We start from the raw sequence: 14,360 nt of genomic DNA on the forward strand, positions 1-14,360 counted from the left end.
AGCCTGTACCTACCCGGAACTTCTTTTAATACACAAAACCATCCCCACTTTTATTGGGACTCTCGGCTGTAAACCGAGTAGATGGTTTAAAAGATCAAAACCAAGATCTGAATAACTTTTATGAAAGGTTCCCCCAAGAAGCAATTCAAAAGTTTCTCAAGTAGCTAATTCAATTTCAAGGATATTTTTGGAGACTACCAGTGAAGGGGAAAGGACATGGGCTTCTAGCCCAAATCAGAGTTCGGTGCATCACCCAGGTGATTCAAGCAAAACTCCCATGAAGTTTATAAAGGCCCTGTGTCTTCATTCAACGTGACTTTGTTAACTCGCCTGCCAATTTAACAGGATTATCACCCTAACGTCGATGTGTAAAAAGCATGCATGGATTTAAATAAGTGTTTAATACTGCACTTGAAGAGAGTTGTGGCACAAAATCTCTCAATCAACCTCATTTCTCATGTATTTCTTACCGGCTTAATGAAATGTAAACACTATGGACCCCTGGAGGACAAAACGGCATTAATTTGTTTATCTTAAGTCAGTCAAAAGTTTTAGCATCGTTCACCAGAAATGCTAAGTTTGCTCTTTTTTTAATTAAAACAGCGTATATTTTTTTCATACTGAAGGCTTTGGAAAACTTATGTCCCCTGGGTGAATGTTCCCCAACTCATTTATTTGCTAAAATAAAGGTTGAGAGCCAATGGCTGAACACCTAGGATGTTTTTGTCAGTATATTTATCCAAGGTACAACGCATATGTGCCTGAACATCATATTTAAGCACGACATAGTTACGCACGAATGCGCCCTGCCACAGCCCTACCTGCACAAGTTATTGCTTTACACAAGCAATCTGACCAAGGCAGTTCCATCGCTCGCTTGCTCACCATTTTTTCACGTTGAAACATACGGTTCAACTACAGGGCGTAAGTGGCTCTTAGATTGCTACTATTGGTTCCATCCAAACCGTAAGTCTTGCCTTCGAACCATGTGGTCAAAATGGCTTCATAAATCATGAGCAGAATCTACAAAGGTCAAGGGCCGTTTTAAAGGGTGAAAACCAGAAAGTCAATACTAACTATTTATGATGTGCAAAACAGACCTCGAAACTGCTCAGGTAGTACCTGGATCTGAAGTTATTCCCGCAGCCAACATCAATTTTAAGATCCTCCCGACAAGGAAGCTGTTAAGGTTTGCTAAACCTGCTGTTTCACGTCACCAAATCCAGGCAGAACTTCAATTAAGCTTAACAACTTTGCCTAAACATTGCCTTTTTGGTTTTTTTTAAAAAATGGCAATGTGTCTCCTCCGAATCTTTTAAACCAGGAGAGGATGAACAGGGCCAGAGGGGAGGCTGTGGGTGGAAACAACCCTCCCTGGCCAGCGTTTCTTGTAGGAGTTGCAAGTCCTTCACACGGATGTGAATTAATCTGGACGTTCCTTTTTTTTAGCCGATTAACCTTTTCAAAATGGTGGGCTTTGAAAAAGGCCAGCAATACTCGTTGGGGACTGTACCGTTGACGTTGCATTCAAAAAACGAGAACATGGGGAACCAGATCCTGGCTCTCCGGCTTTGCTGATAGGCTCTGGTGTTGGCCAGCGTGTGATAGTACAGAAAGAGCCGTGTAGTGATGTAGAAGGCAATGAAGACGTCGATGGAGTAGTGTTCGTGAGCGGCCAAAATGAAAAAGATCCCAAACAGGTTCAGCACCCAAGACAGCGTATGCAAAAAGTTCCAGCTTCGTGGCGTATCTAAAACAAACACAGCGGTCAGTCGGTCACTTGTAACTTGGGAACTTTTTTTCATTGATGGTGTTTTTGACATGTTCTCGACATATTCTGCCACTTTTTACTAAATCTGCACTTCTATTCTACTAGTTTTTCTCATCATTCCTATCATCCTTTTCATAGAAGCATAGAAGACTGACGGCAGAAAAAGACCTCATGGTCCATCTAGTCTGCCCTTATACTATTTCCTGTATTTTATCTTAGGATGGATCTATGTTTATCCCAGGCATGTTTAAATTCAGTTACTGTGGATTGACCAACCACGTCTGCTGGAAGTTTGTTCCAAGGATCTACTACTCTTTCAGTGAAATAATATTTTCTCACGTTGCTTTTGATCTTTCATAGAAACATAGAAGACTGACGGCAGAAAAAGACCTCATGGTCCATCTAGTCTGCCCTTATACTATTTCCTGTATTTTATCTTAGGATGGATCTATGTTTATCCCAGGCATGTTTAAATTCAGTTACTGTGGATTGACCAACCACGTCTGCTGGAAGTTTGTTCCAAGGATCTACTAGTCTTTCAGTGAAATAATATTTTCTCACGTTGCTTTTGATCTTTCATAGAAACATAGAAGACTGACGGCAGAAAAAGACCTCATGGTCCATCTAGTCTGCCCTTATACTATTTCCTGTATTTTATCTTACAATGGATCTATGTTTATCCCAGGCATGTTTAAATTCAGTTACTGTGGATTGACCAACCACGTCTGCTGGAAGTTTGTTCCAAGGATCTACTAGTCTTTCAGTGAAATAATATTTTCTCACATTGCTTTTGATCTTTCCCCCAACTAACTTCAGATTGTGTCCCCTTGTTCTTGTGTTCACTTTCCTATTAAAAACACTTCCCTCCTGGACCTTATTTAACCCTTTAACCTATTTAAATGTTTCGATCATATCCCCCCTTTTCCTTCCTTCCTCCAGACTATACAGATTGTGTTCATTAAGTCTTTCCTGATACGTTTTATGCTTAAGACCTTCCACCATTCTTGAAGCCCGTTCAATTTTGTCAATATCTTTTTGTAGGTGAGGTCTCCAGAACTGAACACAGTATTCCAAATGTGGTCTCACCAGCGCTCTATATAAGGGGATCACAATTTTCCTCCCACTTAGGGCTGTATGACTGTAACTTGTTGCTTGTATCCTAAGATTTTTATTAATATTGATTGTTTCTTCGTTGCTTATTTGACCCCTACGACAATCCTTAAGTGTTGTACCTCCTGATTCTTAACAAATGTATCTTTTTCTTTTACGTACACTGAGAGCATACGCACCCAGACAAATTCCTTGTGTGTCCAGTCACACTCGGCCAATAAAGAATTCTATTTAATCAGTAGTTCTTCTCCTGTTCTATTCATCTCAAATTGCATTGTGTGTTTGTGTGCAAACCACAAATACTAATGATTTTCTTGGACGGAAACCTCTTTTTCTCTGCCCCACGGTCTCAAAAGTTCATTTCACCATTAGGCAACCAAAGAGGGAAGCTGCCAAGCTACCAACTCCATCGAACACGACTTCCTGGCGGGAGCTGGAATTGAGCAATGTTTGATGCGCCTCTACACGATCTGCTGAGCAAGCAATGTTACACCACACCAGAAAGGAGGAAGGGAAGTGGTGGCAAGGTGGATGGGACAATAATTTTGCTCCGTTTGTTTTTTCCTGCCCCCAAACCGCGCCCCCCCCCCCCCCCGATTCTCTACTTACATTCAGTGACAAAAAAGTTCAGCATAGTCAGGACAACGGTATGGCCGCTGAACATATAGTCTCCGCAGGTGTGCACTCCTGTTAACGTCATGCCAAATCCACTCCAAATAGCAAAGGCTCGCTGAAGTTTGGCCCACACGTTGCCGTATAACTAGAATGAGAATCATGCACAACATTGAAAAGGAACACAGCGAGAACACATGAGATAAAGGCTGCAACCACCACCTCCACCATAAAGGGACCGCCTTCTGCCGCACGAATCCCAGCGACCGATTAGGTCCCACAGAGTGGGCCTTCTCCAGGTCCCGTCAACTAAACAATGTCGGTTGGCGGGCCCCAGGGGAAGAGCCTTCTCTGTGGCGGCCCCGACTCTCTGGAACCAACTCCACCCAGAGATTAGAACTGCCCCTACTCTCCTTGCCTTTCGTAAGCTCCTTAAAACCCACCTTTGTCGTCAGGCATGGGGGAACTGAGACATCTCCCCCGGGCATATACAATTTATGCATGGTATGTTTGTATGTATGCTTGCTTAGTAAATGGGGTTTTTTAAATATTTTAAACTATAATTTAGATTTGTCATGAATTGTTTTATTTTGTTGTGAGCCGCCCGGAGTCTGCGGAGAGGGGCGGCATACAAATCTAAATAATAAATAAAAATAAAATAAATAAATAAATAAATAAATAAATCTCTAACCTTCACCACAACACCGGTCAATGATCTACTGACCGCTGGCACTTCTCCTTCTCTTCCGCTGGCTTCTTGCTACATGATAGTAATACCAACTTCCCCTGTGAACATTCCCCGCGAGAGCTATGTGCCTTGTAACCTAACTTTCCGGATAACCCTTGTATCTTAAAAAAAATGCAAAGCGCTAGCGACCTCAAAGGATCTTTATTTATTTAGTTATTTATTTATTAGATTTGTGTGCCGCCCCTCTCCATAGACTCGTGGCAGCTCACAGCAATAATAAACAATATATAACCCCATTATTAAAAGCAAGCATACACACAAACAATCTTTATCCAGGATCTTGGAGACTCCTTGACTTACCTTTCCAGAACACTGCAAATGCTGTCCTGGCACAGACAGTGAGGTCACAAACATTGTTACACAACGTAACAAGAACACAGTTCCCATCAGGCTGCATAGTCGTCGCAAAAGGATAGATCTAGGGACAAGAATTGCTTTCAATCATTATGAAACTCGTGGAAATGACCATTTTTTCCTCCCTAACTTCATCGTCTCTTGTTGCTCCCTCTAGGTCTGCTTTGTGAAGAATGCAGTGGCTGTGTTTGGGGGGTGCATGTGTGAGGAATAGTGGGGATATGAAAAGTCTCTTCTTGGGGCGCGCCTTATACACCAAATGTAGCCCCATCCAGCCACCCCCACCCTTTGGCCTTTGCCTCTCAGCAATTTATTTATTTATTTATCTATCTATCTATCTATCTATCTATCTATCTATCTATCTATCTATCTATCTATCTATCTATCTTATCTAATCTAATCTAATCTAATCTAATCTAATCTAATCTAATGTTATCTATCTATCTATCTATCTATCTATCTATCTATCTATCTATCTATCTATCTATCTATCTTATCTAATCTAATCTAATCTAATCTAATCTAATCTAATCTAATGTTATCTATCTATCTATCTATCTATCTATCTATCTATCTATCTATCTATCTATCCATCCATCCATCCATCCATCCATCTATCTATCTATCTATTGGATTTGTATGCCACTCCCTCTCCGCAGACTCGGGGCGGCTAATTTACCAACCTTGTAGCAAACAGAAACATAGAAACATAGAAGATTGACGGCAGCAAAAGACCTCATGGTCCATCTCGTCTGCCCTTTTTCCTATTTCCTATGGATATATATTTGTCACAGGCATGTTTAAATTCAGTTACTGTGGATTTGCCAAACACGTCTGCTGGAGGTTTGTTCCAAGCATCTACTACTCTTTCAGTAAAATAATATTCTCTCACGTTGCTTCTAATCTTTCCCCCAACTAACCTCTTGTTCTTGTGTTCACTTTCCTATTAAAAACACTTCCCTCCCGAACCTTATTTTATCCTTTAACATACTTAAATGTTTTGATCATGTCCCCCCTTTTCCTTCTGTCCCCCAGACTATACAGATGGAGTTCATGAAGTCTTTCCTGATACATTTTATGCTTAAGACCTTCCACCATTCTTGTAGCCCGTCTTTGGACCCATTCAATTTTGTCAATATCTTTTTGTAGGTGAGGTCTCCAGAACTGAACACAGTATTCCAAATGTGGTCTCACCAGCGCGCTATACAGCGGGATCACAATCTCCCTCTTCCTGCTTGTTATACCTCTAGTTCTGCAGCCAAGCATTCTACTTGCTTTCCCTACCGCCTGTTAAGCCAAGCCAACAGAGCCTGTTAAGCCAAGCAACTCATTATCTTCCCCTAGGCCCCGCCAAGCGACATTGTCTAGTTCAAAGGTAGGCAAAGTTGGCTCTTCTATGACTTGTGGACTTCAACTCCCAGGATGCCTGAGCCAATCATGCTAGCTCAGGAATTCTGGGAGTTGAAGTCCACGTGTAATAGAAGAGCCAGCTTTGCCTACCCTTGGTCTAATTGATGGGAGCTGGAGAAGGCCGACTCTGTGGGACCTAATCGATCGCTGGGACTCATGTGGCAGGAGGCGGTACTACAAGTAATTTGGTCCGATGCCCTGTAGGGCTTTATAGGTCGTAACTAACACTTTGAATTGCTTCCGGAAACCAATCAGCAGCCAATGCAGTCTGCAGAGTGCTGGAGAAACATCGGAATGCCTTGGGAGACCCATGACTGCTCGCGCGGCACGCATTCCAGTCAGTGAAGCAGTGGAAGTGATGTGCCGGTGTCTGGAGGCTGTTGGGGTCTGGATGGGTGTCAACAGACTCAAACTCAACCCGGATAAGACGGAGTGGCTGTGGGTTCTGCCTCCCAAGGACAATTCAATCTGTCCGTCCATAACCCTGGGGGAGGGAATTATTGACCCCCTCAAAGAGAGTCCGCAACTTGGGCGTCCTCCTCGATCCACAGCTCACATTAGAGAACCGTCTTTCAGCTGTGACGAGGGGGGGCGTTCGCCCAGGTTCGCCTGGTGCACCAGTTGCGGCCCTATCTGGACCGGGACTCACTGCTCACAGTCACTCATGCCCTCATCACCTCGAGGTTCGATTACTGCAACGCTCTCTACATGGGGCTACCTTTGAAAAGTGTTCGGAAACTTCAGATCGTGCAGAATGCAGCTGAGAGAACAATCATGGGTTTCCCTAAATTTGCCCATGTTACTCCAACACTCCGCAGTCTGCATTGGTTGCCAATCAGTTTCCGGTCATAATTCAAAGTGTTGGTTATGACCTATAAAGCCCTTCATGGCACCGGACCAGAATATCTCCGGGACCGCCTTCTGCCGCACAAATCCCAGCGACCGGGTTAGGTCCCACAGAGTGGGCCTTCTCCAGGTCCCGTCGACTAAACCAGTGTTTTTCAACCAGTGTGCCGCGAGACAGGGTCAGGTGTGCCGCGAAGCTCAGAGAGAAAAAGAAAGGAAGAGAGAGAGAAAAAGAGAAAGAAAGCAAGAGAGAGAGAAAGAGAACAAGAAAAAGAAAGAAAGAGAGAGAGAGAGAGAGAAAGCAAGCAAAAGAGAGAGAGAAAGAGAGGGAGGGAAGGAGAGAGAGAGAAAGACATAGAGGGAGGGAGAGAGGGAGAGAGAAAGAGAGCAAAAAAGAGAGGAAGGAAGGAAGAGAAAGAAAGAGGGATGGAGAGAGAGAGAAAGAAAGAGGAAGGGAGAGAAAGAGGGAGGGAGAGAGAAATGGAGCAAAAGGGAGGAAGAGAGAATTTTTTGTCCAAACTTTTTTTTAGCCAACCCCCCCCCCCCCCCCCCTAAATGTGCCCCAGGGTTTCCTAAATGTAAAAAATGTGCCGCGGCTCAAAAAAGGTTGAAAATCACTGGACTAAACAATGTTGTCTGGTGGGACCCAGGGGAAGAGCCTTCTCTGTGGCGGCCCCAACCCTCTGGAACCAACTCCCCCCAGATATCAGAGTTGCCCCCACCCTCCTTGCCTTTCGCAAACTCCTCAAAACCCACCTCTGTCGTCAGGCATGGGGGAATTGAAATTTCCTTCCCCCTAGGCTTATAGAATTTATACATGGTATGCTTGTATGTATGAGTGGCTCTTTAAATTGGGGTTTTTTAGATTGTTTTTAATATTAGATTTGTTTATATTGTCTTTTTATATTGTTGTTAGCCGCCCCGAGTCTTCGGAGAGGGGCGGCATACGAATCTAATAAATAAATAAATAAATAAATTCTGCACAATTTGCAGTTTCCGAACACTTTTCAAGGGTAACCCCATATAGAAAGCATTGCAGTAGTCGAATCTCGAGGTGATAAAGTTCTGCAGTCTGCATTGGTTGCCGATCAGTTTCCGGTCACAATTCAAAGTGTTGGTTATGACCTATAAAGCCCTTCATGGCACCGGACCAGAATATCTCCAGGACCGCCTTCTGCCGCACGAATCCCAGCGACCGGTTCGGTCCCACAGAGTGGGCCTTCTCCGGGTCCCGTTGACTAAACAATGTCGTCTGGCGGGACCCAGGGGAAGAGCCTTCTCTGTGGCGGCCCCCTACCCTCTGGAACCAGCTCCCTCCTGAGATCAGGATTGCCCCCACCCTCCTTGCCTTTCGCAAACTCCTTAAAACCCACCTCTGCCGTCAGGCATGGGGGAACTGAAACATCTCCCCCTTGCCCATGTTGTTTTGGTGTATGATTGATTGTGTGCTTGTCGTTTTTTAATGAATTTTTAAGCTTAAAATTGTAATTGGATTGATGGGTATTGGATTTGTTATTATGTATTGTTTTTACCTTGCTGTGAGCCGCCCCGAGTTTGCGGAGAGGGGCGGCATATAAATCCAATAAATCTAATCTAATCTAATCTAATATATTCCCTACTTTTTTCTGGGGTTAGGATGGAGAGCAGAAACCCCCACAAAGTCTTTCGTGTCGAAGCCGTCGACTGTTTTAGAGCTCTACCTGTGTCGGTGAAGGAGGAGCACCAGCAACCAGATGTAACAGAGGATTACTCCACATACTTCAGTCATGGCAAAAGCCCAAGGGATTCGGGGGACACTGCAAAAAAGGTAGAGAAAAACAAGCATTATTGTTTGGCATTAATCTCTAGGTTGACTGCGGTACCCCCTCATCCCAATGGTATTGGCCCGTCCCGCTCCCTTTGGCAGTAGTAGGGGCACGCTGCGGACCTTGGTCCTCAGTCGCAGAATTCCGCAGAGATCAGGAGCAGGGCCTTTTCTGCCATGGCTCCTGTCTTGTCGAGCTCTCTGACAGAATCCTCCCAAAAATGCACAGATACAATTTCAGACACACACACACGTTTGAAAATTCAAAACAATGTTCTTTATAATGAAAATTCACTTAACCTAAGCCCTCTTTTGGTATAGCAAAGAGCACTCGTCTCCCAACAAACTGGTCATTTGTACAAGTCCCTTAACAGTTCTGTGATACTTATCTTGCAGCTGTGAGGCAATTCACAGTCCTTCTTCTTTCACAAAGTGAAACACACTTTGTCCTGGTTTAGTTTCAAAGCGGGGAAAAATCAGCACACAAAAGGTCAAAGTCAGTAAAGCAGGCACGAAACACAACGATCAGATAATCCTCCACAATGGCCAAACCGACAGGCTGCTATTTATAGCAGCCTCACTAATGACCACAGCCCCAGCCAACCACAGGTGGCCTCATTTTCTTTGATAATCATCTCTCAGTTGTTGTTGCCTATGCATCGCTCTCCGCATGCGTGGCTGTATCATTAACTCTTGTTCTGAATCCAAGGAGGAGCTAGATAATTGATCTCCTTCGGAGCTGTCTGCCACACTCTCCTCCTCCCTGTCACTCATGTCTTCTTGGTCAGAGGAGCCTTCATCAGCAGATTCCACTGGGGGCAAAACAGGCCTGCAGCATATGGATGTATCCCCCACATCCACAGTCCTTGGGGCAGGAGCTGGGCCAGAGCTAACCACAACATGTCAACAGCAGATTCTCCATAAACTGTACACAAACGTTTGTGAATGTTCCCAACAGTTTCTTTCTCTGCACTGTCATTGTTTCTTCTAGAAAGCAGAAGATGTAAAGAAAAGAGTTCTCCACAAAATATGAAGAAGATTTCAGCCCCCCTTAAATATTCCCGTCAGCTCTAGTTTCACTGACCAAGAATCAAGGTTTACCAAAAATGAATTATGACTAAGTTTGTACCTAATAAGCAAACTTGGAAAGAAGCATCATCTGGGAGGGAATTTTTTTTTAAAGAAGAACTAAAGATTAAATCAAACAAAGGACAGAGAATGAGAGATTAAGCTGGAATCCAGCTGACGGCTTAATTAATATGATGCTAATATAAATATATCCTTGGAATCCACCTGAAGACTTCATATGATATTAATATAATTATATCCTTTTAACATTGCCTAAACTGAAAGCAAATGCCTCCTGTGAAATAATTTTCCAAGGATGGGAAAATCTTAAATCTTGAATAATCTTAAAATATATTTTTAAGATTATTCTTATTAAAATATATTCTGGTAAATATATATATTTTAAAAGCATAAAAATGATCAAACATTTGCCTCCAAATTCCGGCAATCCAAGTTTGGCTGATAAGAATTTGATCAATGACCTTTGCGATTACATCACAAGCAACTGTGTCCTCTTCGCCGACGATGTAAAACTCTTCAACACCACCGATAACAACAACTACTCTCCAAAAAGACCTTGATGCTGTTTCTGAGTGGTCTAACACAAGGCAACTCCAAATCTCAACTAGCAAATGCTCTGTCCTACACATTGGGAATCTGAACTCCAAATACGAACTGAATAATCAAATTATCACAGATAATCCCCACTCGGTTAAAGTCCTTGGTATACTAATAACCAAAGATTTAAGTGCCAAAGCCCACTGCAACAACATAGCCAAGAAGGCTTCAAGAGTTGTAAACCTAATCCTACGTAGCTTCTGCTCTGGCAATCTCACACTACTTATCAGAGCTTACAAAACTTTTGCCAGACCCATCCTCGAATACAGCTCATCTGTTTGGAACCCATATCGCATCTCAGACATTAACACCCTTGAAAATGTCCAAAGATACTTCACCAGAAGAGCCCTTCACTCCTCACTCGAAATAGAATACCCTACGAGACTAGACTTTCAATCCTGGGCCTAGAAAGTTTAGAACTAAGACACCTTAAACAAGATCTAAGTATTGCCCACAAGATTATATGCTGCAACGTCCTGTCTGTCGGCGACTACTTCAGCTTCAACCACAACAACACAAGAGCACACATCAGATTTAAACTTAATATTAACCGCTCCAAACTTGACTGTAAAAAATATGACTTCAGTAACCGAGTTGTCGAAGTGTGGAACTCATTACCGGACTCCATAGTGTCATCCCCAAACCCCCAACACTTTACCCTTAGATTATCTACGGTTGACCTCTCCAGATTCATAAGAGGTCAGTAAGGGGCGAGTACAAGTGCACTAGAGTGCCTTCCGTCCCCTGTCCTATTGCTCTCCTATATTTCCTATACCTTTCTTCTATTCCTATATCTCTTCTTCTATTCTTTCATTGATATGTTCTATTACTATATCTTCTTTTCTATTATTTCCTAGATATATTTTACTATGAGTATCTCCTCCATAACCTTCATCATGTATTTTACTATGTGTATATAGATATATACCCACTAAAACCCTCATTGTGTATTGGACAAAATAAGTAAGTAAGTAAGTAAGTAAGTAAGTAAGTAAGTAAGTAAGTAAATAAATAAATAAATAAATATAAATAAAATCTCTGAATTTAAGAGACGTTTACCTTTGCAAGGTCCATTTTTTTAAAAATTGACCAAAAAAGAGCCACGTTTTTAAATGCAAACAATGCCTCCCTTCCTACGATATCTTTAGATGTCTCACTCCTTGATGTGTTAATACAGAAAGTAAATCAGCTGAGAAACAGCTCATAGAATGAAAGTTCTGCATGCCTCATGTTTTCTTTGCTATTTAAAAAAAAAAGAGATTTCCAAGCCTATTTTAGAGATGACTATAGCAGTGGTGTGTCTGCCTGTCTCCTTAATAAATTCTAGAATTGGGAAGATCCTTGAAAGGGAATTGAAACATGAATGGGAAAAACATAAAGAATTTGGAGCACTGGGTTTTAAGATCAGCAAAGAGAAAATAAAAATGTCAACAACAGAAGTGATGAAAATGGGTTTTAAAATTCAGAAGGAAGTAAAACCAGCGGGGTATAAGCCTACGACAAAGATGCACTTTATTTCAAAATAATTATGCTAAGACATGGAATGAAGTTTAAAATATGGTAAATGATTTAGCTTTACTAGATAAATGGTCAAAGCAATGGAAACTGCAGTTTTATGTTTCCAAATGTAAAATAATGCACTTGGGGAAAAGGAATCCTCAATCTGAGTATTGCATTGGCAGTTCTCTGTTAGCAAAAACTTCAGAAGAGAAGGATTTAGGGGTAGTGATTTCTGACAGTCTCAAAATGGGTGATCAGGGTGGTTGGGCAGTAGGAAAAGCAAGTAGGATGCTTAGCTGCATAGCTAGAGGTATAACAAGCAGGAAGAGGGAGATTGTGATCCCCTTATATATAGCGCTGGTGAGACCACATTTGGAATACTGTGTTCAGTTCTGGAGACCTCACCTACAAAAAGATATTGACAAAATGAACGGGTCCAAAGACGGGCTACAAGAATGGTGGAAGGTCTTAAGCATAAAACGTATTAGGAAAGACTTAATGAACTCAATCTGTATAGTCTGGAGGACAGAAGGAAAAGGGGGGACATGATCGAAACATTTAAATATCTTAAAGGGTTAAATAAGGTTCAGGAGGGAAGTGTTTTTAATAGGAAAGCGAACACAAGAACAAGGGGGCACAATCTGAAGTTAGTTGGGGAAAGATCAAAAGCAACGTGAGAAAATATTATTTCACTGAAAGAGTAGTAGATCCTTGGAACAAACTTCCAGCAGACGTGGTTGGTAAATCCACAGTAACTGAATTTAAACATGCCTGGGATAAACATATATCCATTGTAAGATAAAATACAGGAAATAGAATAAGGGCAGACTAAATGAGTTACCCATGAGGTCCTTTTCTGCCGTCAGTCTTCTATGTTTCTATAAAAGACATATTAAGATGGGAGGAACTACAATTGTCACTGCTGGATAGAATTTCTAAAATAAAAATGAATGTCCTACCTGGGATGTTTGTTTCAGACAATACCTGTTTTGTCAACAAAGGATATATATCTTTTTTTTCGGGGGGGAGGGGGGTTATGAGAGGAAAACACAAGTTAAATATAAGGCGTTGGAGCAGAGATCTTCAAACTTGGCAACTTTGTGGACTTTAACTCCAGGATTTCTTCTGCCACCAGAGTTGATGCCTTTAGATGAAAGAGTGGGTTTTGCTAAGAAATAAAAGACTTGTGAAAGGCATGCCCTGAAATTTGGGTGGCATGGATACTTGAGGTATGACAAAGTCAAGATTAATGTGGAATTTGAAAATTACTATGTTGGACGTACCATGCTGAGAATATGGAATAGATACAAATCCAGGCCAGGCCTGAAACTATTGTTGGTGCTCTCAGAAGAAGAAAGGTTTTCTGGACGAGAAATAATAGGGAAACATGTTCTGCCGGCGTGTTTCAACCGCCCGTAATTACAGGGTAATTAGTCCAGGAAGTCACACACCACACGATAAAAGGAAAACCCAAAAGTCTTTATCAACAGAAAAACAGAAACAGCTCCCTTTTTAAATGTCAAAGGGATTTTCTGGTACAACGCAAGGCACAGGTTAAATGCAATCCAATTGCTCACCCAATAACTGGGAAATTGAGTCCAATTCTAAAGTCCAGAGAGTCCACACACAATCTTGAACAGCACAAAAACCACGATCTTGATGAAACAATGAATCAGATAAACTGCCATGAGGCTAAAACACCAAGCTGCACTTTTATCTGTAGCACTAATTACAGCAGCCCCACCCCAACCACAGGTGGCCTCATTTTCTCTTGTAATAATCCTTCAGTTGTTGTCTCCTATGCATCACTCTACGCATGCGTGGATGTGTCATTAATTCTTGTTCAGAATCCAGGGATGATACAGATGATTGATCTCCTCCTGGGCTGTCTGCCAAACTCCCCCTTCCCTGTCACTCACGCTTCCTTGGTCAGAGGAGGCTTCGTCGGCAGATTCCATCGGGAGCAAAACAGGCCTGCGGCATGTGGATGTTTCCCCCCACATCCACCTGCACATTCCTTGGGGCAGGAGCTGGGCCACAGCTAACCCACAACAGAAACATATATAAATAGCTAACTCATGATGAGAAACTAGATTTTTTCCCACGGGGAATGTAAAATCAAATAAAGAAAAGAACTGGATGGAGAGGAATATAGTTCCCAGTGGTTTTCTTACAGCTCTTGTAGGGATGTGTTTGTCACAGAATTGTGTACATATGAACAACATGTAATTGCTAAAATGCATAAACCTTTATTAAACTTTGAAGCGGAAAAAATGAAAGTGAAAGAAAATGAAAGAACGTGTGATAAAGTGGGCTAATAATCTTGGCTATAATGATTACCAGTGTTACAACAGGAAATTTATGTGTGAAAGGATTGATATTTATACTGTGTTCTAATATTAAAGATAATTTTAATAATATGATGGATTGTTGGTCTACTGTATGTCTCCGGAGAAATTGTCTAGAATATATGAAGACGCTTCAAATTCGTATAACAAGAAGGGACTCCTTGACATACA

At 42.0% G+C, this 14,360-nt stretch overlaps 1 protein-coding gene across 1 annotated transcript in view; it reads right to left on the minus strand.

Moving 5' to 3' along the window:
• Window positions 1-1,287: 1,287 nt before the first annotated feature.
• Window positions 1,288-14,360, minus strand: part of SAMD8 (sterile alpha motif domain containing 8) — a 35,166-nt gene continuing 22,093 nt past the window's right edge. The window contains exons 3-6 of the mRNA XM_070752021.1: window positions 8,552-8,647; window positions 4,542-4,659; window positions 3,491-3,641; window positions 1,288-1,750 (exon numbers count right to left, since the gene is read on the minus strand). Of these exons, the coding sequence (XP_070608122.1) occupies window positions 1,446-1,750; window positions 3,491-3,641; window positions 4,542-4,659; window positions 8,552-8,647 (670 nt within the window). The 3' untranslated portion in view covers window positions 1,288-1,445. The remainder of the gene's footprint in view (window positions 1,751-3,490; window positions 3,642-4,541; window positions 4,660-8,551; window positions 8,648-14,360) is intronic.

The sequence above is a fragment of the Erythrolamprus reginae genome, chromosome 5 (genome assembly GCF_031021105.1).
Source record: "Erythrolamprus reginae isolate rEryReg1 chromosome 5, rEryReg1.hap1, whole genome shotgun sequence".
NCBI classification, from domain to species: Eukaryota; Metazoa; Chordata; class Lepidosauria; order Squamata; family Dipsadidae; genus Erythrolamprus; species Erythrolamprus reginae.